The sequence below is a fragment of the Podarcis filfolensis genome (assembly GCF_964270895.1).
Source record: "Podarcis filfolensis genome assembly, chromosome: 9".
NCBI classification, from domain to species: Eukaryota; Metazoa; Chordata; class Lepidosauria; order Squamata; family Lacertidae; genus Podarcis; species Podarcis filfolensis.
Genome location: NC_139610.1, coordinates 77,091,792 through 77,119,027, shown reverse-complemented (window position 1 = coordinate 77,119,027; position 27,236 = coordinate 77,091,792). Strand labels below are relative to the sequence as shown.

The window sequence follows — 27,236 nt, the reverse complement described above, 5'->3', positions numbered from 1 at the left end:
ATATAATTTCCCTCCCACCTCTGCTACTGCTGTGTGAACCACCTTCCATCCGGAGCCCAAGGTGTCCCTGGACCTGGGTGCGAGGAGGGGAAGGCCAGCCCCGTCCTCGTCTCTCAAGCTTGCTTTTCTGTCTTGGTGGAACTCTTGGAGGCTAACAAGGCTGTGAGGAGGAGGAGGAGGAGGGTTGGGTGTGCTGGTGAACCGAGCCTGACCCAGATGCTTGCCCTGAGCGAGGTTTACCCCACTATGGCAGCAACCAGGCTGCTGTCTGGTCCCCACTTGCCTTTGGTGCATAACAGCCTGTATCTTTCTAACATCTAATCTTTTATCCTCTTTCCATGCAGCGTGGAGTGAAACCTAAAAAGGTGGTGCCTCTTTTTTCTCTTGACAGAGTCCCACCCGCGCATGAAACCGTTTCGGCAGGGGCTGCTGTGCCCCCCCTCCGTTGCGCACAAGTGCATGTGCCCTCCTTGCATGTCTGCTCCCTTGGCTGGCGCCTGATGAGTTGGCTTGGAGTGCTTTGCATCAGTGGCTCCCAATTAGGGGTCCGTGGCTCTATCCCTTGCCTCCCCCCACCAACTTTTTTAAGGGTCATTTTTGCATGGTAATATCACAAATTTAATGGTCTGTTTTAGCGCTGTATGGTTTTTCAATACATTGGCCAAAATTGGTTCTGAAATCACACTGCGATAACGATTTTGACCCGGCAATACCCAGCAATACAGTGATACCTTGGGTTACATACGCTTCAGGTTACATACGCTTCAGGTTACAGACCTCACTAACCCAGAAATAGTGCTTCAGGTTAAGAACTTTGCTTCAGGATGAGAACAGAAATCGTGCCCCGGCAGCACGGCAGCAGCAGGAGGCCCCATTAGCTAAAGTGGTGCTTCAGGTTAAGAACAGTTTCAGGTTAAGTACGGACCTCCGGAACGAATTAAGTACTTAACCCGAGGTACCACTGTATATTGCTCCTCACTCAAGGGAGAGCAGGGCAGCTGATTTCAAGGCACCGCTGACATTGCACGATGATCTCGGCTGATAACGCTGCTGATCTGAGCTGCCTTCCCTCACGCTGAGGGAGACCAGGGCATCTGATTGCCCTCACTTCAAGGCACCGTGGCTCTACTTTCCCCTGGCACTGAGGCGGAGCAGCTTTTCTCAGCAGAAAAGCAGCAGCAGTCACAGTGGATGTGCATTTTCTCTGGCTGCCACTGCTGGCTGCTCTGCTAATGGTGACTTAATGTGCCCCCCATGCGATGGAGGTGACTCCGCTTCCTCTCCCCCCACCTGCCTGATTTCTGTGACGGCTCCTTACCTCATCCCCACGCCTGACCTCCAAATTCAGACATTATGATATATTGGAATATCGCAATGTTTAGCCACTGATAGATCACAGTATTGAAAACCAGATATCATGCAGTCCTAATCTGTTTTTTAGTATACCTGAAATCCTTTGCTTATTAGGGGCTACCCCACATTTTGTTCAAAAAAATTGCTTTGCAGAGTTATCAACATTTTCCAAAATAGGGGGCCCATGGCTTGGCTTTTGAAGAATAGGGGGTCCTCAGTAATTAGCAGATTGTGAGCCGCTGCTTTACATAATTCACATATTTATAAGCCACACTTTCATCAGAATATATTGAGGCGGTATACAATGTACAAGAACAAAATCAGCAAGAAGCATCAGTATAGCATCAGCCAAGACTTGGGTGCTGGGCAGCTGGCGGCCCCTGAGCTAGGCTGTTCCAGGGCTCCCTTGCCCCCTGCCAGCTTCACCTCCAAGTCACAAACTTGGTGGGCTTCGAAAGGGTGCTGCCAGCTGCTTTTTGCCCGGGTGAGCCTGGTTGGGGGTTCTCATGCTAGCACAGCTGCTGTTGATTGCTTCCTTTCCATCTTGCCCTCCTATTAGTTTCTGGCAGGACACAGAAAAGCTTGAACTCAAAGACACACTGCTGGCATCCTGGGTGAGCAGGCCTGGCCAAGAACTAGCAGCCGTGTGCCTTTGAGAAGAGCGCAGAGCTGACTTACCCTGCCTCTCGCTCTCCCTAACATAAGCCACCCCTGGGGTACTCGTCGCAGCAAGGAAGGGCCCCTTCCCCCTTTGGGAGAGAAGGACAATGACCACCCCACTCCTCCTGGTACCTGGGGAGGGGCTTTGTGCAGCCCCTGGTCTTGGGCCTTCAAGCACCAGCTTTTCCCAAGGCAGAATCAAGGAAAGTGCAGCAGAAACACACATCAGAACAAGAAAGCCCAAAGCTGCCGCTTTTCATGCTTATTCTTCCTACGATTAGTCTAGTGGCAGCTTCTGTGGTGGGGGGTCAGATTTGGAAAATGAAGGGGGGCAGGTGGGATCAACACCCTTTGCTCTAGGCCCAAGTGGCTGTTGCAGTCGAAACCTGAATCCCTATGACTGCTTTAAGGTACTCCTGCTGCCATCAGTTATTATTGTTGTGAATGAGATCTGATCATGGAATGACCCCCAGGCACTCTGAGCAATTGCACCCCAGCGGGAGAAGTCCTACCTTTTGGCTTCTCAGTAGAGGTGGGTTGTCCTTGGCCTCCAGAGGGTGTGGTGGAAATGACCTCTGAGTGGGAGAACCTTTTCTGGCCTGGCTTTGAGAGCCCCTTTCCAACTCTGGCAGGGATCCCTTTCTTCCTCCACTGCCGCCTTCGCCGCTGCTGTTGCATGTGCCTCAGGCTTCCTGACCTGCATGGGCTCTGTCCTCCCTCCCTCCCTCCCTCTCTCGCTTGTGCTCTTGCTGCTGCTTCTTGCCAGAACCGTCTCCTGGCTGCCGACACTTTGCATGAGGCCCCAGCCTGGTCCCAGCTCTGCCTGTCCTCCCATCCTTCAGAGCGCACAGGGAGCAACGGACGTCCAGCTGAGCCACTCTCCTTTCTCTTGGGCTCCTGGCGGCAGGTCTTGGCTTGCCTGGCTTGCTTGTGAGTTGGAAGGCAGTGCCGGGGGACTCCTCTTGTCCCACGGGGCCCCCCTTCCTCATGATGAAACGGCTCAGCAGCCAGGAAGAGAAGAGAAGATGGGGCTGCGTTGTGTCTTGTCCCTGAAGCTGCTTGCCCCTTGGCCTGGGGGTGGGGTGGGAGCAGGTTCTTTCTCCAGCTGGCACCCCCCCAAGTATATATGTACACTCATGACATTTCAGAGCACTTAAATCTCTCTCTGCCCCCTTTCGGTCTCTTAAAAACAGAGCTGGGTTCAGACCAGCCGAAGGTGGCAGCAGGTAAATCTCAGTTGATGAGATTAGGGGGCTCTTTGCAGCACAGCTCTGCGTTGCTAATCGGGTTACTGGCTCCCTCTGGCTGTGCTTTTTTAGTGACAGATGGTCCCCGTGGTCCCAGTGGGAGAGCCCCCAGAGAGTCCCCTCCCCTGCCTCCCTCCCTGCCCCAACCTATTCACCCTCCCCTCCCCCAGCCCTGCCATCTGTCTCCCCACCCGGAAGGAGCCTCTCTGCTCCTGGCGTCTGCCTTCTAGGCATGGTGGCCTCTCCCTGGCGACAGGGAGCACCAGGGCAGGATTCCTAGTGGTTAGTGCAGCAGGGCCCTCTCCAGCCCTGTGCTTGGCAGGTGAGGCTGAAGGACCAAGGGCGGGGCCTGGGCAGTGAAGGACCTGCCAAAGGACTGCTGAGTGAATGCTAGAAAGTGCATTTGGACAGCCTCATGGGCCTTCTTGTAGCAACCTTACATCGCTTCTCTCCTCCTGGGGAGGAGTGGGTCTCTGACCCCAGTGGCATTCTCTGGTTCTGTTCCCAAAATGCATTCAGTGCTCCCCCTTCCCACTGGGGGGCAGACAGGAAGCGCCAAACTGGACTGGGGGAAACTTCTGCTTAGGTAAGATGGTGGTCAGTGAATGATGGGTGCAAGTTGGTGGAGTTGCAGGAGGCCAGTTATGCACCCAAAAGCTTTCCCACCATCCTCGTTCCCCGTTGGGGTGTCTCTGAAATGCACTCTGGCATCCAGGCGATCACCTTGCTCCCCCCCCCCCCCCAGACTGGCAGTGAGCGGTGAGCTCTCTGTGGTAGCTGTCCTAGGTAGGACCCGGAGGGTGTTATTTTCGGAAGCCAGAAGAGGCTGTGTTGGGTCTTCAAAATGGGGCCCTGGTGCCTTATGTACCTCTGCTCTTACCGGAGATCAGCAGGGGCGGGGATGGAATTATAAAAAATAAAACAGGCAACTCTATACAGATGTGCAGAATGCATATAGCCCTTTTGGTGTAGGGATCCTGACTCAGTGGGCCGTTCTCTGCACAGAGAAGGTCCCTGGCTCAGTGCCCAGCACCTCCCCGTTAGAAGTATCAGGAGGTAGGGAAGAAAACTTTTTTTGCAAGAGACCCTGGAGAGCTGTTTCTGCCCTGTGCTGGACGGACACACGTAGCCTGGCTTGGTGTTCAGGCAGCCTTCTGTGTGCTTCTCTTCTGCCTGGTGCTTTGTTTCCTCAGTTTGCTGGTACAGACTGTTTCCCTCTTTGTCCCAGCTGCCCCCCCCCCCGTTGGCTGCTGAAAGCGAAGGGCCTTGTCTCCATGCAGCCAGCAGTGGCCTCTCTGGGGTGCTCTTCTGTTGTTCCAGCGCCCTGCATGGGCCTTTGGGACTTGGTGTCATCTTGCAGAGCTCTGCTCTTCTGAGCTCCTTTTATCAGGTCAGCACTGATTGCAGCTTCCCGGCGCCTTAATGGCTGCTCTGCCAGGGCGTCCTCATTGCCACGCTGCAAGAGGCAGAGCTGGCAGCTCACATTTGAGTCTGAGATCTTGCTTGTCAAGGGAGCTGCTTTGCCCGGCAGTTGGTGGGCAGAGGAAAGAAAGGGGCTTGTATCCAGCAGAGTCTCTTTTGTGCAAGGACTTTTCTCTGAGCAACAGAACCTCTCCTCCTCTCTCTCCTTGTCCCCTCCCCAGGTCTGCTACAGAGGGTGGGGAGGACACCCAAGAAAAGATTTGGGGGGGGCATGCACAGGGAGACGAGAAGGAAGGAAGGTTCCGTTGTGTAAGTGGAAGTCCTGTGAACAGAGCAGCTTCGTCGAATACAATGTGGTCTTTCTGTTGGCGCTGTGCTTGCAGCATTGTGATACCTGGCTGGCCTGGAGTAGATTCCAGGTGAAACATGCTGCCGGCTTAAAAGGCTTCAGTGAAGCCTCTGTGGTGTCCTGGGGCTCCTGGCATAGGCTATGAGCTTCAGCAGAAGTCCCACATGTGCGTGGTGCCACGGTGGCCTTTTCACCTGGGAGATGCGGAGCATTCTCCTGGCTCCAGGTCACCAAGCCCAGCTCTCTGCAGAGTGTGGCCATCCTGTGGCCTGGCCCCTTTCCCCAGCCAGCTGCCTTGGCAGTAAAGGCAGTCCACAACTCTGCCTTGTCTACGCCCACTTGGAAGCCCCCCCCCCCGCCCCAGCCTTTTCCCACGAAGGAGACAGCACCACAGGAAGCTGCTCTTTACCAGGTCAGACCCTTGATCCATCCAGCTCAGTATGGTCCACACTGACTGGCAGTGGCCCTGCAGGATTTCTCCATGCCGTAGCCTCTCTCAGCCCTACCAGGGATTGAACCTAGGCCATTTTGCATACCAAGCAGTTCTTCCAGCACTGAGCTGCAGCCCTTCCGACCCTCCCAAAATTTGGTCTTTGGGGCAGCTGCTCTTCAGGCAGTGGTTGAGATGAGGAGGCATTTTCAACGAAGTGCTCCTGCCAGCTTGCCACAAATACTCCCTGACCCCTTGTGCCAGTTGCAGCTGTCCTCTCCCCAAGGAAGAGGGGCTGAGCTGGCCTATAGCTGTCCATGGTTCTTAACGGTGAAAACTCCCTGTGGGTGACCAGCATCCTGGCTTGGCTCTGCTTTCTCTGGGAGGATGAGAAACAGCTTCTCTAGCCACCTTGTCCAAACCCCTCTGGGCTGCTCACAAGGGCAAGCTGTGAGCCAGTGCAGATCTCCTACTGCAACAAATGGGCATTCTTCTTCTTAGAGGATAGATCCTAAATGTCATTTCTTCCCAATGCATGCACTTTTTGCATTGTTTGGACTTACTGGCCGCATTGTCATATTTCACCTTTGGGGCAAGTGCTCACAAGCTTCTGCTGCCGCTCTCATTCAGTCCCGTCGCTGTGATTGTGGGCTCTGATAGGAATGGATAGGTTGGTCCTGAAGCTGAGCTTGTTTTGGGAAGACGACATGGACGCTTTGCAAACCAAGTGACAAATAAGAAAGAGCTTGGTGTCTTTATTCATAGCTGCCGAAAAGCCTCCTAAAGTTTTGTGAAGAATTTTTATTCATGGCAGCAAAATTAAGGGTTCTGAGTTCTCTTTCCGTTTTATGCAAAAGGCCAGCTTGAGAAAGTATGAGAGAGAGAGAACCAAGGGAAATCCCTGAAACCAAAAGAGGGTCTTCATCTCCTGTATAGTGTTGTGACAATGCCACTGAAAAAGTTCACAAGTCCAGACTTCTGCCCAATTCTTTGGGCTTCTGGTCCTTTCTGCTGCTTTCCCCCCTTTAATCCCATAGTTGATCTGGAAGCATCAGTCCCTCTCACACATCCCAAAGTCTGGATTGGGAACCTCCAGCCCCCTGTCAGGCGCCAGCTCCCGTCAGGCAGAAAGGTGGTTAAGTCTGGAAGGAAATGCCAAAGACTCTGGGCCTCCTGAGAACCTCCAGCCTGCTTGACGTCGTGACACGAGGTTCAGAGGTTCAGAGTGCAGGCATCCCTGTGGACAAGCTTCTTGGGCATTAGTGAGATGGAGAACAAATGGAGCAGGCGAAAAGGAAGGCGGGGGCTGCGCTCCTCTCTCTGGCCTGCCCTGGAGATGCTTCCAGAAGAGCAACCGAGAGGAACATACTGAAAACACTAGAAGTAATAATAATAATAATAATAATTAATAATAATTTATTATTTATACCCCACCCATCTAGCTGAGTTTCCCCAGCCACTCTGGGCGGCTTCCAGTCAAGTGTTAAAACAATACAGCATTAAATATTAAAAACTTCCCTAAACAGGGATGCCTTCAGATGTCTTCTAAAAGTCAGACAGTTGTTTGTCTCTTTGACATCTGCTGGGAGGGCGTTCCACAGGACGGGCACCACCACCGAGAAGGCCCTCTGCCTGGTTCCCTGTAACTTGGCTTCTCGCAGGGAGGGAACCGCCAGAAGGCCCTCGGAGCTGCACCTCAGTGTCCGGGCAGAACGATGGGAGCGGAGACGCTCCTTCAGGTATACAGGACCAAGGCCATTTAGGGCTTTAAAGGTCAGCACCTTTAAAGTTTGCATTATAGCCCGTTATGACATGAGCAGCATCAAGTAACACAGGCCTCTGCCTGTGGTGAAGTGTCTGAGTGACATCTGTCATTTAGTTTGGTCCGTAATCATTCTCAGCATGAGATCATCTACTCTGTGATGCTCAGGTTGGTACAACTGCTGAAATCAGGGCTAGGCTTCCTTGGCACCCGATATTTCATACATATTCCGCAGTCCTCCAGAGGCATCTGTGATGCGTCCGTCTTCTCCTGTGTCCTAGAGACCCTGATGGTCAACTTGCCCATGGCATGGGGCCATTCCTCACAAGCAGACAGGACTCCTCCATAGCTCCAGGTTCAAGTCACGTAGTGTCTTCCTAAAGCCATCCCTTCTTAACGTTGGATTCTGTGTTCCTGCGCTGCATGTGTGTGTGCCCTCTTTGTTTTTCTGCCTGCGATGGTTTGCAAAGGACTTGGCTTGACTGATGAATCCTTTGATGACAGCGGGGTGGCGGGTGCAGTTGTGCCCAAGTCCTGGCGAATGAGATCCTGTCCTCCGCGAGATCCCTGAAGCGAGTTGTGGAACGGAGGAGGAGGGAGCTCCCGGGACTCTGCTGGGCTTGGAGACTAAGCCCAGCCCCTTCGCTTTCCCCGGGAGAAGGGAGAGGGAGGGAAGCACCAAGAAGCCTTTTAATTAGCCGGGGAGACAGCTGAGCCGAAGGCGTTGCTAAGTGACAAGGAGCCCCTCGCCTGTCCCTGAGAGGCGCATCCCTTTCTCTTCCCTCCTCTTCTCACTTTACCGAAGAAAAGGCTCCGTCTCCGGTTCTGCAGTCGCAGCAGCGACGCGTCTGGATCAGAGATCTGCCTGCGAGGAACTCGGGGGAGGGAGGGGATGATCCAGGAGTGGTGATGTAATGAGCAGCTGGGGCGGTGGTTGGAGGCCAGTGGCGAAAGGATGTGCGGCCCACGGTGCTGGCTGCTGGGGTGCTCCTGGGCTCCCAAGCCCCTGTAATCGCCCCGAGGTCTGAGAGGAGCCGCCGGGGCCGGACTGCCGGGCCGGAGGACAGCGGAGGGAAGACGCCGGAGCTGCAGCCATTTGCAAGATCTCCTGGACAGGCTGTGCTGCTTGGGAGTGCTGCATTGTTGTGATCGAATGGTCTAATATTCTGCCTGCCTCTTTCTCTCTCCCTCTGTCTCTGCCTTCCTCTTCTCTGTCTCTGCCTCTTATCTCCTGCAACCATGAAGCAGGCCGCAACTGCACGGAAGGTACAGTCTAATGCAAATGCTGCTGCTTCTGCTGCTGCTGCTTCTAAACCATTTTGTTTGCTGAAGCGATTTTTTGGGGGGAGGGGGTGTCATTTTGAGTTTGTCTCCTTCATGCGGGCCATGGGGATGAGGAGTGTGGAGCTGCTGGAAGAGGGTTGGAGACAGCACATGTTTGGATCTAAGGCGCGATGTGCTTGCATTTCATTCCCCGTCTTCCTGAGTTTGAGTTCCCCTCCCTCTTCATCTCCTTGGTGTTGCATGCAGCATATATTTTTTTTTACCTCCAAGCAGCCTGGAGGGCCAGTGTTGTTGCTGCTGCTGCTGCCCAGGGTCAGGGGAGAGGGGGTTGCCTGCTCTGGGAAAGTTGCCCGTGAACTGCTCTCTCTTGTCTTCTTCTCCGCCGGATCAGCCATTTTCCTCGGCTTCTCACACTTCTGGCTAATTTGACAGTCTTCACTGTTAGGAGCTTGCCCTCCTCCTTCTCTGAGGGGCATTTTGCTCTTCGGGCTGCACAGCTTTGCCCATGCCATCGCTGGGGTCTTCTGCATGCAAGGCTAAGCGTGTGAGCAGTTGAGAGGCAAATGTGCAAGTTTCCTGCCGCAGCAGGGATGCTGCGTAGCCTGGCTTACGTGACGGGAAATGTGCCCAGTGCCCGATTCTGGGCCATTGGGCTGGCCAGACTGTGGTGAGGTGCTGCTGCCTGTTGGCTATTTTGAGAGGTGCCTTTAAAATCCAGCAGAAGGGGAGCCTTGGCAAAGGCCAGCTCTTGGAAGTCCTGATCGCTGCCCCCGGTCATGCCAGGGATTCTTCTGGCGCCCACATTGCTGGCTTTCACATTGCTGGCCTTGGGGCACCGATGCCGCTGCTTTGATGCCCTTGCTCCTGCCCTTGCCCCTATTTTGGCTAGTTTTGGTTTTCATCCATCTTGTGCTGCGCTGCTGAGAGCTGTTATTTATTTAAGGCGGTATAGAAATAGATCCCAATAAATTAATGCCCCCCTGGCATTTGCGGGGGCCTCTTTAATCCTCCCCTGTCCTGCTTTGGAATAAGGAGGCTTTGCACGGCTGCAGTGACAGGATTTGTTTCCTGGCAAATGCCCTTTTGGGGTGTGATGACCTCGCCTTGCACGCCTCAGGCTCCCTCGGCTTCTTCCCGTGGTCCTTTGGCGGAGGGTGATTGAACTAGGCAGGAGGCTTGGTGGACAGCGGTCACTGTAGGGGAAAGCATGCAGCTCAGCTGTTGGAAAGCAGCAGAAAGTTGATTCCAGCAGGTTTGTCCCCAGCTGCGGACTTGAGGGTGGTCCTGGAGCCATGGTAGGCGATAATATTGCAAGAGGGAAGGAAGGAAGTAGTTAGGATCTTGTCAGGTGGCACAGGGAAGCACAATCAGCTTTGCTCCCAGTGCGTGCAAGTGCTAGGATACACCTTGCACCTGGACCTGGCAGCCTGTGGCACTTGGACAAGGAGAGCAGGCAGAGCCAGGCTGCCAGTCACCCATCTCTGCCCTGAGGCTTCTCTTGACAGCCCCTTGCCCTGTATGCAGACAGAAAAGGCACGGAGGGGGGGGAAGAGAGAAATGCACAAGGGGCTGGGCAGAGTCCCCACGTGGCTTCTTGGTGTCTGCTCTACTGAATTGGAGTTCCTGGCACCCCAGCTGGGATTTCCGCCCGCCCCCAGTCTAAGGAAGTAGCCTGAAGCTGTGTACATGAAAGCAGTCCTGAATTAGCCTTCCCGCGAAAGGGACATGTTGCTCCTTGGGCAATTCTTTTTTGGGGGAGTGGTGTTGGGACTCTGCTCAAATGCAGGACCACAGAGAGCGAAGGCCAGTTTGTGACCTTGCCTGCGTTTGTGGCAGGGCTCTTGCTTTTAAAGGCAGGGCAAGATGGCTGGTGTAGCTCCCAGTTTAGCCTTGGCATGCCGGCCAGTCAGCTGATACAACAAACCAGTCTGCATCTTGGGAAAGGCAGGCTCCTTCCTGGAGCGCAGGGAAGTCACTCCTGGGCCGCCAGAGGATGGGGCCAGGTGTGGGACGGTGGCTTGCTTGCCTAGGCTGGGTCACCTCATCATGGTCTGGGTCTTCAAGAAAGAAAGCTACATGGAGGGAATCGTAGTTGCAGTATCTGCAACCAGAACCAGAAAACCCATTCCCATTCAGATTGAAATGCATCCCTTCATCCATCTCTCTCTTTTAAATGTGTTTATTCCTTTTGTGTGTCTTGAAGAAGACTGCTTTGCTCCCCAAAAGTTTCCCACTCAAGAACTCAAGGCTTGTTGCCTGCACCACGAGAGCCTAAGATTGCGTCTTGGGTTTAATGGCTGGCTGATATTCATAGACTTCATAGGTCATGGGTTGAATGCCTCTTGGAGGGCAGGATGAGGTGGGCGAAAAAAGCACGAAGCCGTTGTTGTCCTTGCGTTGGAGCGTGGCTGCAGCTGGCCTTTCCACAACCAGAAACAGGTGGGCTGAAATGATCCGCTCTGGATGGGGAGAGCGCCTGCCTCGGGTGGGGCTGGAGAGGGTGTTCCTGCAGCTGAGAGGCAGGCAGGGAGGCCGCCTTGTCCAGCCTGGGACAGGGCAGGGAACGGCCTTGTTGCTGGTGCTCTGCTGTGGCTGCGGGGCATCCATCCTCTCTTCCGAAGAGGCATTTCCCCCTTGGAGCCTGGGGCAGAGAGGCTTTGAGGGGGAGGGAAATTTGCGCAACAGCATCAGGTATTCAGATTCTGGCGCCCCACTTGCATATTGCACATCATTCCTGCTGGCTGCAACCTTCGACTTGTCCTTGGCTGTTTGGTCCTGGTCCTGTAGGAGCTGCAAAGCCACAATGAGGCGGGCAAGGCACTGGTGCATTGGGGGGGGGGCGTGTTCTGTATTCTATATATATTTATATTAATGTGGTGCCCCTGAAGCAGCAAAACCAGACGCTTTCACCTGCCTCACCTGCCAGAAAACATGTATCTCCAGTCACAGCAGGCGCTGTAACTCTCCCATGGTTGGACTTTAGTCCCAAAGGCTCCCTCCTCTGCTGTCTCCTGAGACAGAAGGATGCCAACCGTATATGAGAAAAACTTAAGCTCTGCCCTTCTGGTGCATTTATTCTGGCTGGATTGCAGTTGTTAAAAACAACCCAGTGGGATTCCAGTGATGTTCTCACAATGGCCATCTTAGGGTTGGATGGAAGTAGACCTTCCCCTCCGAGACATGGACTGCTCTCCTTACCCACTTGGCCAAGCACCCTCTGACTGCGTTCACCAGCCAGGAAGGACTGTGGCTTAGTGGCAGCGGACCTGCTCTGCATGCCTAATGTCCCTGGCTCAGTGCCCTGCTTCTCCAGGTTGGGCTGGGGCTGAAACTCTGGAGAGCTTCTGCCAGTTGCTGGGCCCAGTGCTGAGCTAGATGGACCTGACTCCCAAGAAGGCACTTCCTTAGGTTGGTCTCACCACACTTCAGGGATCTCACCTACATCCTTCTGCTAAAGCAGAGGTTCTCCACCTAGGAAGCCTCCCTCCAGCAAGAGGGGCATTTAGCCCAGTGACCGTCCATTAAAGGTCAAGGGACCCCTGACCATTAGGTCCAGTCATGGCCGACTCTGGGGTTGCGGTGCTCATCTCGCTTTACTGACCGAGGGAGCCAGCGTACAGCTTCCGGGTCATGTGGCCAGCATGACTAAGCCGCTTCTGGCAAACCAGAGCAGCGCACGGAAACGCCATTTACCTTCCTGCCGGAGTGGTACCTGTTTATCTACTTGCACTTTGACGTGCTTTCGAACTGCTAGGTGGGCAGGAGCAGGGACCGAGCAACGGGAGCTCACCCTGTTGCAGGGATTCGAACCGCTGACCTTCTGATCGGCAAGCCCTAGGCTCTGTGGTTTAGACCACAGCGCCACCCGCGTCCCTTGACTGTCCGTTAGATGGTCCCAAAAACCCTACACAAACTGCACAGGGCAAAGGATATGCAAGGGCAACTGTGGAGAAAGCAGCCTTGAAGTTCAGATTTGCCACTCTCAGAGATACAGACTTGGCCTGACTCTGCAGGCACACAGGCAAGAGCTGGGAAGGGAAAGAGCCTGCGCTGTGCACCAGACCCCAAAGGCAGAAAGTTGGCTACCATTCCCCCCCTGCTCCTCCCCCCCCCCAGCCACAAGTTCCAGCTGAGCACTTTGTTCTTCGGAGGTTTGTTCTGCAGGGAGAAGAAGGGGCGCTTGAGAGGCTGGCCTTTGCAGGGCGCTCCATCTTAGCAGCAGGGGAGAAGGGACAATGCCTGGCGCCGCCTCCCCCCCCCCCGACAATGGAGACTTTGTCAGCTTCTTCTTTTGCCCAGAGGCGCCAGCGTTGGCTGTCAGCAAAGCCTCTGGGCACAGGCGGCTGGCAAGGTGGGGGGGGGCTGGAGCTCCGGGAGAGGAGGGCAGAGCAAGGGGAGGAGCAGCTGCCCAAAAAACAACGGAAAGCCCCCAGTGGTGTTTTGCAGGTGGCAGAGTGGCAGGGGCACCGCCCTGCAGCCCTCTCAGAGCTGCACCCCCAGGATAGTTCTGCACTGCCATGTGCTGTCTCACAGTTTCGGCAAGATGGGGAGGGGAGCTGCCTCCTCCTCAATCTTGGAAGCGTCTCCTGGATCGGGGCCTTGTGGGTGTCATCAGCCTGCCCAGACCTTAACAGCAGAGCAGGGATTTGCAGCTTTCTGCCCTGGCATCTCCAGCTGGGATTCCCCTCTGCCAGGAAGCTCCATGTGGATGGAAGCGCTGAGTCCTCTGCAGGATCCGTCCCCTCCCCCCCCCTTATCCTCTGGGAAGTCAGGACGGCCTTTGACCCCCGGAGCTCCCAAGTGCCTTGATGGCCCTGGGTAGGGTCAGCTCCAAGCTCTGGCCCGGTTGCAGGTTCCCTTCAAGCTTTCTCCGACTTCACCCGCCTCTGAAGCGAGTCTTGGCTGCTGTAAAGCTTGCCGCCTCCTCTGCTTGCAGTGCTTAATGGATATCCAGGATGGGGGGGGGGCATGGTCTTTGGTCTGCCACCTTTTCTTTTTAACTGGAAGTTCAAAAAGTACATAATTATATGTGCACTAAACATGATGGGATGCAAACAAGAGAGAAAAAGAAAAAGAGAAACAGCACCCATGGAGAAGGGGAAATAAAGGGGGGGGGAGAAACCCAAAACTGTATGCAGTCGTATCTTGGTTTTTGAACGGCTTAGTTCTCGAATGTTTTGGCTCCTGAACGCCGCAAACCTGGAAGGGAGAGTTCCGGTTTGCGAACTATTTTTGGAAGCCGAATGTCCATCAGGGCTTCCAAGTGGCTGCAGGAGTTTCAGAAGCCGCGCTCTGGTCTCCTAACATTTTGGATAGTCGAACCTTCTTCTGAACGGATTCGTTCGACTTCCAAGGTATGACTGTACTTTACAAAGTTGCTATTGTACCTATTGTACCGTTACAGTATTTGTAAGAATGGATTCCAGATACCACTGAATTTGTCCATGGCAAGTCTGCATTTATATGCAAGTTGTTCATACGTTGCAAGTTTGTACAAGTCTACAATCATAGAAGGGAGCCGCATTTTTATTTTTCCAGTTCGTCAGTGTCCATCCTTCTGCTGTGGCAAGGGCCCCATTGCCCCCTTGACTTCAAAGGCAGGGAGGTCTGTCCCTTGTCCAGGAAGAGGAGACCGGGCTTCTCCGGGCGTCCAGCCTCGCAGCATTGGAAGGAGCCCCACCTGGACTGTGCATGAGCAGCAGCTTGGCTTGCGGGTGGGGGGGTGGGTGTCGGGGTGCCCGACTTGCGGAGCTGATGGCGCGCGCACTAACCACTCTCCTGTCTCTCTTCTTCCCTCCGCACTTTGTTCTGTCCTGCCGCTGTGTCTCTGTGTCTCCCTGTTCCTGTCTTCCCCAACTGTCTGTCTGCCTGTCTCCTCCTCCTCCGCCTTCTGCTCCTGCCGGCCTCCAGACCACCACCAGGAGGCCCAAGGTGAGAACCGGTGGGCTTTGCGCAGCTCTTTCGAATGCTCTCTGCTGCTGAAGGGTCTGAGGCCCCTCTGAGCTGACTCTTGCTACAACCTCTCTCCTCTGTGGCGGGGTAGGGAGGGCATCTCTATATATCTCAGCCTCACCTACCTCCATGGTTGCTGTGGGGATTATATGGGCAGGAGAACCACGGATGCTCCCTGGAGAAACATGGGACAATGCAAATGAATAATGCAAATGAAAAAGCCGGGGCTTTTTCGGCTGTGGCCCCGATCTGGTGGAACGCTCTGTCCCAAGAGACTAGGGCCCTGCGGGACTTGACATCTTTCCGCAGGGCCTGCAAGACGGAGCTGTTCCACCAGGCCTTTGGCCAAGGCACAGCCTGACCCCCTCTCTCCTTCTGTAATCCTCACAGAACTCTAGCCCAATGGTTGCCATTAACTTGATTCTGAATTGATTTTAGAATGAATTGATTTTAGAATGCTGTGTTACCTTTATTGTTAGCCGCTCTGAGCCCGGCTTCAGCTGGGGAGGGCGGGATATATATATATATATATATATATATATATATATATATATATATATAATTGTTATATTACATGACATGGCATGGCATGAGTCTTTCTCGTCTTCTAGCTAGAAGGCCAATTTTAGTGACAAGAGGCATAGTTTCATAGATGGTAATTTCACATTTTGAGAGCTCTCTGGTGTATGCTATCTGGACACAGTGACTTGGTTAATTTTCAACTTGCCCGTTGTCCCCTCCCTCTGATGTGGGCCTTCAGGTGCTCTCCCAGCAGATTCTTGAAATGTGAGCAGGAATGTGCACCCATATCGCCATCCTGGGCCCAGAGAAGCCAGCTGGGCAAATGCAGAGCAGGCGTGTCTGGAGGCAGGTGTGGGAGCAGATCCCACAAAGCCCCATATCTGCCCCTCGGCTGCTTTGATGGACAGAAGTGGCACCACTGCAGGTGCCACATAATGCCTGTTCCGCACTTGCCAGAACTTGATTATTCAGTGTGTCAGTGCAAGCGCTTTGCAACTCCCTCCCGGTTGAGCTCAATCAGCTGCCTCCACAGGACCCTTTTCGCCACCTGCCAAAACCAGTCTTGTTTAGACTGAGATGCTTAGAAAGTTGGGGTAATTTTAAAAGTTGGAAGTATTCTAACCGGGGTGTTTTGTGTTTTATAGTGTGTTTTTCTTGATTTTCTTGTTTTATCTTTTCGTAAACCTCTTTGTGGTCCCGCTCCCTTTTTTATAATGAAGTGATTTATCAATTTTATGAAATAAAAAAAGTAAAAGATGGGCTGTGAAGCCAGCGTCCCGCTGCAGGGGGGCCTGGCTGAGCAGGACTTCAGACTCCAGGGGTGGGAGCACCCCAGCGCCTTCTGCAAGGGCAGCTTGGAGTGACCCTTGGCTAAGAAAGTATTCCAGAGCTGGTGCAGAGTGCTTTCACCTTCACCGCAGCCAGTTCCTATGAGCTGAGCAGGGCTTCCAAGCAGGCTTCCAGAAAAAAATGGCCCATTGGGAGGTTTGCTGTCAAAGTAGCATTTTTTTACACACACACACCCTCTCCTCTGCATTGCCCTTAAGTGTCAGAATCTACTCCAACTCCTGCCGATTCCTGGATTCATCAGTCCCTGTGTGTTTCTTGCAGAAGCTGTGTGAGATCTGCCGTTTCGGTTGTGCAATGCCATTGCCCCAGAGAGCAGCCCATGGGCTCCGCACAGCCAGCATCCTTCTAACATGCTTTTCCTCCTTCTTCTCCTTCTCCACCCCAATGGCGGCCTTGCAGCCCACCCGGACGGCCAGCTCAGCAGCGTCCAGCGGCACAACGGGCCTCTCGGGCTCAGCTTCTGCCTCGGCCGGCGAGATGAGCAGCAGTGAGCCAAGCACTCCTGCGCAGACGCCTCTGGCTGCTCCCGTGGTTCCTACACCATCACTGACTTCTCCCGTGGCTCCGCCATCGATCCTGTCACCCACCAAGGTAAATGGGCCCCTGGGCCTCTGGGGGGGGGGCTGCATTGGCTCTGCTGAGCTTTCCCGCCATTTACAACTTGGGGCTTGTGGGATGAGCGGGGAGGGTGAGCTTTGGGATCCCATTGACCTCAAAGCCAAGAGCCTCTGACAGCCCTCCTTGTGTCCACAAGTTCATCAGAGGCAGCCCTCATAGTGTGGAAATCTGAAAGTGGGAAATTACAACAACAACAACAACAACAACAACAACAACAAAACAACAACAACAACAACAACAACAATTTATACCCCGCCCATCTGGCTGGGTTTCCCCAGCCACTCTGGGCAACTTCCTTTTTTTTCTTTTAAGATAATATTTATTCAGAATTTTGAAAATTACAAAGAGAAAAAAGAAAAAAAGTAAAAAAGACAGAAAAAGTACAATCATTTTAAAAAAAGAGAAAAACAAAAACAAAAAAAAACAGATTAAACCTTTACATAACTTTCTTCCTTTACTTATTTCCTTGACCTCCTCACACCTCCCATTTTTGTATTCTAATTCAAATTGTTATTTCAGCAAATCCTTCCAACCTTGTTTTTATCTTAATAATTTGATTTAATATATTGTAGTTTTACGTTCACTCTTTCGTCAATTCATTTTTACTTAATCCTTTATATCATTTCTACCAAAGCCAAATAATTTTCTTTTTCCAACATCTTTCTAACAATTCTTAATTTTACAATATTTTTGAAGATATACTTTAAATTTTTTCCACTCTTCTTCCACCGACTCTTCTCCTTGGTCCCGGATTCTGCCAGTCATCTCAGCCAATTCCATGTATTCCATCACTTTCGTCTGCCATTCTTCCCGGGTGGGTAGATCTTGTGTCTTCCAATACTTTGCGATGAGTATTCTTGCTGCTGTTGTGGCGTACATAAAAAAAGTTCTATCCTCCCTTCGCACCAATTGGCCGACCATGCCCAGGAGAAAGGCCTCTGGTTTCTTCAGGAAAGTATATTTAAATACTTTTTTCATTTCATTATAGATCATCTCCCAGAAAGCCTTAATCCTTGGGCACGTCCACCAAAGGTGGAAGAATTTACCTTCATTTTCTTTACATTTCCAACATTTATTATCGGGCAAATGATATATTTTTGCAAGCTTGACTGGTGTCATGTACCACCTATATATCATTTTCATAATATTCTCTCTTAAGGCATTACATGCCGTAAATTTCAAGCCTGTGGTCCATAACTTTTCCCAGTCAGCCATCATAATATCATGTCCAACATCTTGTGCCCATTTAATCATAGGAGATTTAACCATTTCATCTTGTGTATTCCATTTCAACAGCAAGTTATACATTCTTGATAAATTCTTAGTTTTAGGATCTAACAATTCTGTTTCCAATTTTGATTTTTCCACCTGAAAACCAATTTTCTTGTCCAGATTGTAAACCTCCCTTATTTGATAATAGTGAAGCCAGTCTCGTACTTTATTTTTTAAACTGTCAAAGCTCTGCAATTTCAATTTATCTCCTTCTTGTTCCAGTATTTCCCAATATTTCGGCCATTTGGCCTCCATATTGAGTTTTTTCAGAGCCTTAGCCTCCATTGGCGACAGCCACCTTGGCGTTTTACTTTCAAGCAAGTCCTTATATCTCATCCAGACATTAAACAGTGCTTTCCTGACAATATGGTTTTTAAAGGCTTTATGTGCTTTAACCTTGTCATACCACAAGTATGCATGCCATCCAAAAACATTATTAAAACCTTCTAAATCCAAAATGTCCGTGTTTTCAAGAAGCAGCCAATCTTTCAGCCAGCAAAATGCGGCTGATTCATAATAGAGTTTAAGGTCTGGCAGGGCAAATCCACCTCTTTCTTTAGCATCAGTTAAAATCTTAAATTTTATTCGAGGTTTCTTGCCCTGCCAGACAAATCTAGAAATATCTCTCTGCCATCTCTCTGGGCAACTTCCAACAAAGTATTAAAATACAGTAGTCCGTTAAACATTAAAAGCTTCCCTGGACAGGGCTGCCTTCAGGTGTCTTCTAAAAGTCTGGTAGTTGTTCTTCTCTTTGACATCTGGTGGGAGGGCGTTCCACAGGGCGGGCGCCACCACCAAAAAGGCCCTCTGCCTGGTTCCCTGTAACTTCACTTCTTGCAGTGAGGGAACTGCCAGAAGGCCCTTGGAGCTGGACTTCAGTGTCTGGGTAGAACGATGGGGTGGAGATGCTCCCTCAGGGATACTGGACCAAGGCCGTTTAGGGCTTTCAAGGTGTCCAGTGGGCCCAGAACATGTCCTCAGAGTTCCCAAGCTTTTGTGTGCTGTTACGGATATCGAAATTGCTGTTCAGTTTTGACGTGCTCTCTCACAGCAACCCTCTAATGTAGAGAAATATTATTCCTACTGAACAGATGGACAGCTGAGACTAAGCAGTGAATGTGTTCATTCTTCTCTCTCTCTTTTCTCGTGGGCTACTCTGGTCCTCAGCCAAGGAGATTTCAAAGGGAAAACCACAGAATTGTAGAGCTAGAAAGGTCGTCTAGTCCAGCCTCCTGCAATGTAGGAATAGGCAGGTGGCCCCTGGGGGGGGGGTTGTGCCTGCATCCTTGGCATTATCAGCGCCAGGCTGAGCTCAGTGGAGAGTCTCCATGAGTAGGCAAACTAAGGCCTGGGGCTGGATCTGGCCCAATCGCCTTCTCAATCCGGCCCGCGGACGGTCCGGGAATCAGCGTGTTTTTACATGAGTAGAATGTGTGCTTTTATTTAAAATGCATCTCTGGGTTATTTGTGGGGCATAGGAATTCGTTCATTTCTTCCCCCAAAATATAGTCTGGCCCCCCACAGGGTCTGAGGGATGGTGGACTGGCCCCCTGCTGAAAAAGGTTGCTGGCCCCTATTTCCCAGCAGGGGATAATGGTGGTGGCCTTCCAGATTCGGCCAGCCTGCAAGATCCCCCTCCCTGCTCTGGGACCAACCCTCCCCTTCCTTCTCTGGCAACTGGGGGGCTTCTCTGCAATATTTATTTGCAGGACCACGTGACATTGTCTGGATGTCACGGTTCTTGACACAGGCTTTGAAAGTGATAACTCTTTGTAAGCCTGGAAAGGAAAGGTGGAACATCACATTTCAGAAGAAAGCGCATTCATTGTGCTAATGCTATGCGAGTGTTTCATGCTCCAAGGAGAGGCTGGTGCTTCTGTGTTATGGCAGGGATTGTGATCAAGACCCTGGAGGCGGAAGGAAGTGCCCCCTGGTGGAGAGGAGGTGGCACTGCAGCCCTTCCGTGAGAATTGCCTTCTTTGGGCTAAACTGCAAAGCATCACAGGCTTGAAAGGGACCCTGAGGATCATCTAATCCAACCCACTGCAGTGCAGGAATAGGCAGCTGCCCCATACGGGGATCAAACCTGCAATCTTGCTGGTTTCCAGCCAAGCTATCCAGGTCCTGTTATGCAGATGGATACTGCAGGTTCTTTTTTTAAATAGCAGTGGTGCAGCAGGAGGTCTCCCCTGGTGCCAGCCAGGTGGCTCTTTCCTGCTTGGAGGTCCAGGCTTGGCCGCGCAGGGTGTGGCTTCTCATTGTGAGAGCCTCCTTGCCTTGCAGGAGGAGGAGAACCTGCGCAGCCAGGTGCGAGACCTGGAGGAGAAGCTGGAGACCCTCAAGATGAAGCGGAACGAGGACAAGGCCAAGCTGAAGGAGCTGGAGAAGTACAAGATCCAGCTGGAGCAGGTCCAGGAGTGGAAGAGCAAAATGCAGGAGCAGCAGGCCGAGCTCCAGAAGCGCCTGAAGGAGGCGAAGAAGGTGAGAGAGGAGATGGGCAGCCTGCAAAGCATGCTGGGAACTGGGGAGCTCTGCCTGGGGGCAGAGGGGCACCCAGCAGCGCAGGGCTTGGTCCATGCCAGGCCTTGGAAGTCTCAGAGGGTCTCCTTTCAGGGGAAGCCCAAGCAGCCCCCACACCCTCCTTCCCACAGCATCCCTCAGATTTGGGCTTCCTCCCAGGCTGCTCTGCTTGGTCCTTCCCCTACTGCTCTTCAGAGGGCCTTTCCCAAGACTTGGCCCGTTAGCCTGAGATGCCGTCCTGGTTGCGGCTGGTGGCTGCCAGGCAGACGTCTCTCGCGGGGGCCGGGCACCCAGGGTGGCTTGAGGGTGGGGGCTGCACGACCGGCCAGGCACAGCTGCCTCCTCTCCTGCCAGGAAGCCAAAGAGGCCTTGGAGGCCAAAGAGCGCTACATGGAGGAGATGGCCGACACGGCTGACGCCATCGAGATGGCCACTCTGGACAAGGAGATGGCTGAAGAGCGGGCAGAGTCCCTGCAGCAGGAGGTGGACTCCCTGAAGGAGAAGGTGGAGTACCTCACCATGGACCTGGAGATCCTGAAGCACGAGATCGAGGAGAAGGGTGAGAGCGGCGGGGGCTCCGGGAGGGTGGCAGGAACACTGGCATCTCACTTGGTGCGTGGCTGGGCCCAGCCTGCCCTGCCCTTTCTTTCAGGGAGAAAAAGCTCTCCAAGCGGTGGAAGGGTTGATTTCTCCCATGGCCTCACCCGGCTGGCTGCACTCTTGGGAGAGGCTCCACGCTCCTGAGCAGGGCCTGGATCCCCCACAGCAGCAGGGGTGCTGGGTGCCCTCCTAGCAGGAAGGCAGCTGAGATGCCCCTCCTCCCATAGGCTGGGTTGGGTGGCTGCCTGCTGAGCCAGAGGCCGGCCCGGCTTCCCACGCACCATGTTGCTTGCCAGTGAGTCAGTTGCGCCAGCTGCATCCGGTCGGGCTTTCACATGCTCCTTCCCACCTCTCTAGGATCTGACGGCGCTGCCTCCAGTTACCACGTCAAGCAGCTGGAAGAGCAGAATGGCCGGCTGAAGGAGGCGCTGGTGCGGTAAGAACACAAGCATGCAACACACACCCCCGACACACACCTCCACGTCATGCACACACTGCCCCCCGGGGTCCTGGTTCCTGCAGCCTGTGAAGGCAGGATCCTGTCCCCCCCTTCCTGGGTCTCTGGCGTGAGCTGTTTCTGTTGCCCAAGGAAGGTGACCCACCCCCAGAGAAGCTTCTCTCTTTTGAACTGGGCCCAGGCTTGTCTGAGGATATTTTGGGGCGGGGAGAAGCCTTTTCTATCACCTGCCTCCCCCTCTTCCTCCATGCCAGTGCCCTGCTCCTTCTTCCCCTGTCTGGCTTGGGAGGGCCTTGGGGTGGCTCTGCTGCCCTCCCATCCCGGTGGGTCTGGCGCGTGACTCTGAGCCGCCCTCTCTCTCCCCCTCTGGCCTCGGCAGGATGCGGGACCTGTCTGCCTCCGAGAAGCAGGAGCACGTCAAGCTCCAGAAGCACATGGAGAAGAAGAACACGGAGCTGGAGACGCTGCGGCAACAGAAGGAGAAGCTTCAGGAGGAGCTGAAGCAGGCCGAGAGGACCATTGACGAGCTGAAGGAGCAGGCATGTGTGCCCAGGGCCAGGCAGCCCCGCCTTGACGTCTCCTCCAAGCCATGCGCTCAGCTGCGCTTGGGGGTCGCTGGGGAGAAGGGGGTGGGCTGGAGGCTGTGCCTTGCCAGGAGTCCTGGTGGGCAGCTTCCACCCCTGGCCAGAATCCCAAACCCATGTTGAGTACTATGGCACCTCAGGAGCATTCAGCACCTGCAGTTTCAACCATGCGCGGTTGCAGGCTGACTGGTTGAGCTTCTGTCAGTTACAGCTTTTACACTCTCTGCCTTGCTTGCTGGGAAAAGCCCCCTCAGCCGCCAGCTCTGGAAGGTTAGGGATGCTCACAGAGGAGCAGTTTGAGTATAGAGGCTTTGCTTTCTTTAAGATCTATTTCAGTGGGTTGTTTGGTCTTGGTTGCCCTTAAGGTAAAGGTAAAGGGACCCCTGACCATTAGGTCCAGTCGTGGACGACTCGGGTTGCGGTGCTCATCTCGCTTTATTGGCCGAGGGAGCTGGTGTACAGCTTCCGGGTCATGTGGCCAGCAGGACTAAGCCACTTCTGGCAAACCAGAGCAGCGCACGGAAACGCTGTTTACCTTCCCGCTGGAGTGGTACATATTTATCACCTTGCACTGATGTGCTTTCGACCTGCTAGGTTGGCAGGAGCAGGGACCGAGCAACAGGAGCTCACCCCGTTGTGGGGATTCGAACCACCGATCTTCTGATCGGCAAGTCCTAGGCTCTGTGGTTTAACCCACAGCGTCACCCCTTAGTTGCTTTTAAATGCCAGCTGCCTTGCTTCACTCTGTGAGAAAAGTTGACTAACAAGCATAACCAATAATAAGGAAGTCACGATGACAATGGTCAGAGGCTCAGCCTTGGTGTCTGGGGCTGGGCTCCCTCTGCTCTCCAGGGCAGGGGCTGGGATGGGGAGGCTGCGCCCAGATCGCTCCAGGTCTGGGCCAACCCTGTGTCCTTTCTCCCAGGTGGATGCTGCTCTGGGGGCTGAGGAGATGGTGGAGACGCTGACTGAGAGGAACCTGGACCTGGAGGAGAAGGTCCGGGAGCTTCGCGAGACCGTTTCAGACCTGGTGAGATTGAGGGGCCAGAGAAGCAGCGAGGGGAGGGGAGCGGGCTGGCTTTTGTTCTATCTGCCTCGTGGCGAGAGGGAGTGGGGGCCTCTTGCATGTCTCTCCCCAGACGCTGCCGTGGCCCACAGGCAGGCTGTGGGGTGCACCCCTCATCCTGGTCACTGCTGGTGGGCGGTCAGTCTTTGGCCACCAAGGGCATCCTGCTGTTGCATCCTCCATGTTCACCCCCCCCACGCCCTTCCCCCTTTCCAGGAAGCCATAAACGAGATGAACGATGAGCTGCAGGAGAACGCCAGGGAGACAGAGCTGGAGCTGCGAGAGCAGCTGGACATGGCGACTGCCCGGGTGCGAGAGGCGGAGAAGCGCGTGGAGGCGGCTCAGGAGACGGTGGCCGACTACCAGCAGACCATCAAGAAGTATCGGGAGCTGACTGCACACCTGCAGGTACTTGCTGTGGGGGGAGAAAGGCGGGGCTCAGAGCAGGCCAGGCTCAGGTGATGGAGGACCCAGCCTTGGGGGAGGAATGACGGGCTCCTGCCCTGTTTGGAGAGCACCTGGCCTCCTCCCCCCCCAGTGAAAATGTCTGTGCAAGGGCAAGACTTTGCTTCCGAGCACATGAGAGGGACAGGCGAGCATCAGCGCAAGGAGCCTTGTGTGGAACAGGAACTGGAGAGGCTGCACGTGGGTCTCCTCTTTCCAGGCCACCCCTCCTGCACTGGGGCCAGGAAGTGGCACAAAACCTCTATTCACCTATATGTGCTTTCTCCCTCTCCGGTTCCCGTTTAGCCCCCTCAGGTGCCTTTTGGGTTTCCAGGGCTTCTCCTGATTCCCCCTTGAGCCATGCACCACTCCTCCTCCTCCTCCTCCTCCTTCGGCACTGTCTTCCCAGCATGCCTCACTCCTGCTCTCCATGTTCCAGGATGTTAACCGGGAGCTGATGAACCAGCAAGAGGCCTCTGTGGAGAGGCAGCAGCAGCCTCCGCCCGAAATGTTTGACTTCAAGATTAAATTTGCAGAGACCAAAGCTCACGCCAAGGTATGCTCAGCTGGAGACCAGCAGGGATAGGTGGGGGGGGCAGGGAAGGGGGAGAACCCCATTTCCCATCCCAAACCCATATTATAAATTGAAGAGCTGGGGCCAGGAAGACATTCTTGAGCTGTTCGAAAAGCAGTGCTTTAAAATAATGTTACAGATAGTTTCAGTTCCGACAGACAACCTGTTTTCTGAAGTCTGTGAACCTGAAAGTTCAGACTTGGTTTTTCAGAAACCAGTTCTGATTAGAATAGTAACCTTGAATTAGGTTTGTATTTTCGAGAATCGGTTACTAGGTTGCAGCAGGATATCAGTAAAACAAATAAATACAGGCTCAGGATAGTCTGCCAAGGCTCCTGGGACACCTTCAGGCTCATCTCTGACGCGCTTGTAGAGTCCAGAGCAAAGCCCACTGGCACTAATGGTGGAGTAGCAGCGGTGGGAGACATCTCGGAGAGTCGTGGGGTTTTGTGGGGTGAGGCATTCCCAAAGTAAAGGAAGGATGGGACTCTAATAATAAAATACACACAGAGGCTTGAACCAGCAAGACTCTGGGAGGGGTGCGTATAATAATAATTCCTGTCCACCCTCTGGCCCAGGTCGTTTTATTCACAAAATCTGATTGGTTCTTACGAACACTGTGTAAAGTGTTCGTAAGAACCAATCAGATTTCCTCTGAGCATTTCAAAAAAACCCACATGGGGACAAAGTTAAAGTTAAAACTACAAAGAGCTAATTTCCTACTTGAGCATGCATATGCAATTCAGAGTAAATAAAAGAGGAAGCGAAGAGGAATGTTTTTAGGAAGGTCATAAACAGGAGTAAACAGGAGAGGACGGAAGGAAGGCAAGAAAATAGTATTTACCATCTCCTTGTGAACTCTCTTCCTGGCCCCTAAGATCTATCTAAAGATTAAACTACATCAAGGTAACCTACTATCTTTATGTACTGAGGATGCCTGAGGAAGCAACTGGCAGCTGGGCTGTGTACGTGACTTGTCAAGCAAGAGAAATAGGACAGGGAAGCAGAGGCATGGATTGATCAGAAATTATATCAAATGGCTCAAACCCAGTCAACACAATGCTTTCATTGCTGACGCAAATGGCTGGCTCCATATTTTTTCTAATTCCTCATGGCAATCCCACCTGATCACTACAGTGGGGTTCCCACTCTCCTGTGCCGCGCACACACGTGGGGCCTGGAGGTGTTCCTGGTGCTGCCCCCGGGTGTCGCTTGCAGCCCTGAGAGCCAGAGAACAGGGGTGTTCAGTGGGCTTCTTCCCCCCCTTCCAGGCCATCGAGATGGAGCTGCGCCAGATGGAGGTTCACCAGGCCAACCGCCACGTCTCTCTCCTCACCTCCTTCATGCCAGACAGTTTCCTGCGTCATGGCGGGGACCACGACTGCGTCCTGGTGCTCCTTCTCATCCCACGGCTCATCTGCAAGGTAGGCTGCGAGCGACTGGGGGGGGGCAGTGCCGCCACGTCTTCCTTTCCAACAGAAACACGCCAACGACAAATGATTTAGGTCAGTAAATAATCAAGTTTTTGCTAGTCTGTTTCCTACAGAAAAAATTAAGTTGTCTGAAATTTCCAACCTGAACCTGAATCATTATTACAGTCATACCTTGGGTTAAAGCTGCTTCAGGTTGAGCGTTACTTCCGGGTTTCACCACACGCGCATGCGCAGATGCTCAAAATGATGTCACGCGCATGCGCATAAGCGGTGAGTTGCGACCCTCTCATGCACAGACGCACAGACACGGGTTGCAATCTGCTCAGGATGCGAACGGGGCTCCGGAACGGATCCCGTTCGCATCCAGAGGTACCACTGTATACTTTTTTAATTCCCGAAACACTACCCAGTAGCATATATGGTTGAAGAAAACCTTCACATTACAATATATCACAAAAATATATCAAGTGGTATTCAAACTAAGTTTTACTCAGAATAGACCTGTTGACTAAGTTAGGACAAGGGACACTATTCAGAATAAAACTTACTCAACACCAGTTTTACTAAAAATAAATAAATTATTATTTAACTCTCCTCCTTCCCTTACAGGTGAATTAATTTTACCATACATGCCACATCCCAAATTCTCAGCAACCAGGTGCTCCCCCCCCCCCAGTTACAACTCAGGGCTTTACTACCTGCAGGAAAAGATAAATTAGCATTTCTATTCCTACCCCGCCCCCAGCAACCCAATAGATTTTACGAAGCAAAATAATACTACCACATCATCTAACATCAAAATAGGCTTGGTCTCCTCTCCTGTGGTTTCCTGCAACTGGTATTATTTAGCAGCTTTTGTATCTCTGACTGTGGAGACAGAGCAGAGACTTGTTTAGTCGTTTAGTCGTTTAGTGGTGTCCGCCTCTTCGTGACCCCCTGGACCAGAGCACGCCAGGCCCTCCTGTCTCCCACTGCCTCCCGCAGTTTGGTCAAACTCATGCTGGTATCTTCGAGAACACTGTCCCACCATCTCGTCCTTGTAGTCCCCTTCTCCTTGTGCCCTCCATCTTTCCCAACATCAGGGTCTTTTCCAGGGAGTCTTCTCTTCTCATGAGGTGGCCAAAATATTGGAGCCTCAGCTTCATGATCTGTCTTTCCAGTGAGCACTCAGGGCTGATTTCCTTCAGAATGGAGAGGTTTGATCTTCTTGCAGTCCATGGGACTCTCCAGAGTCTCCTCCAGCACCATAATTCAAAAGCATCAATTCTTCGGCGATCAGCCTTCTTTATGGTCCAGCTCTCACTTCCATACATCACTCCTGGGAAAACCATAGCTTTAACTATACGGACCTTTGTTGGCAAAGTGATGTCTCTGCTTTTTAAGATGCTGTCTAGGTTTAGCATAGACTAGTAGGCACCAAAAGCCCTCTCTTCCAGGAATTGCTTGAATCCTCGTTTAAAGACATCTCAGTTATTGCCTCCCGCAAGAGGGAGCTACAGTTTTAAGTCTGCTCTGTGTGAAAAGGGGCTTACCTTTATCCGAGATGATACTGGAGCGATGCCATGGGGTGAGGCACGCTGAGCCTCTGACATCTCCCTCCCTCCCTCTCTCTCTGGAACAGGCCGAGCTGATCAGCAAGCAGGCGCAGGAGAAGTTTGAGCTGAACGAGAACTGTGCCGAGCGCGCTGGCCTCCGGGGGGCGCCTGGGGAGCAGCTGAGCTTTGCTGCGGGGCTGGTGTATTCCCTCAGCCTCCTGCAAGCCACTCTGCACAAATATGAGCAGTAAGTCCTCCCGCCCGGGGGTCCCCGGGGTCCCCCTGAGAGGGTGGCTTCTGTGC

The 27,236-nt window shown here is 53.0% G+C and overlaps 2 protein-coding genes across 19 annotated transcripts in view; one reads left to right on the top strand and one right to left on the bottom strand.

Annotated features, from left to right (window-relative positions):
- WDR54 (WD repeat domain 54) overlaps positions 1-27,236 on the bottom strand; it is a 285,494-nt gene that overhangs the window by 93,921 nt on the left and 164,337 nt on the right. The window lies entirely within an intron of this gene.
- The window catches only part of DCTN1 (dynactin subunit 1), a 72,495-nt gene that overhangs the window by 34,300 nt on the left and 10,959 nt on the right, over positions 1-27,236 (top strand). For 6 of the 18 annotated variants that reach the window (XM_083631625.1, XM_083631624.1, XM_083631626.1 and 3 more), the window contains exons 5-14: positions 16,230-16,421; positions 20,004-20,201; positions 20,595-20,799; positions 21,198-21,276; positions 21,677-21,836; positions 22,807-22,911; positions 23,164-23,355; positions 23,831-23,947; positions 25,237-25,389; positions 27,020-27,180. In XM_083631625.1, coding sequence (XP_083487751.1) covers positions 16,230-16,421; positions 20,004-20,201; positions 20,595-20,799; positions 21,198-21,276; positions 21,677-21,836; positions 22,807-22,911; positions 23,164-23,355; positions 23,831-23,947; positions 25,237-25,389; positions 27,020-27,180 — 1,562 coding nt within the window. Of the gene's footprint in view, positions 1-344; positions 366-8,468; positions 8,490-14,417; positions 14,439-16,229; positions 16,422-20,003; positions 20,202-20,594; positions 20,800-21,197; positions 21,277-21,676; positions 21,837-22,806; positions 22,912-23,163; positions 23,356-23,830; positions 23,948-25,236; positions 25,390-27,019; positions 27,181-27,236 lie in introns of all 18 variants that reach the window. The other 12 variants (XM_083631632.1, XM_083631633.1, XM_083631628.1 and 9 more) reach the window with 4 other exon arrangements.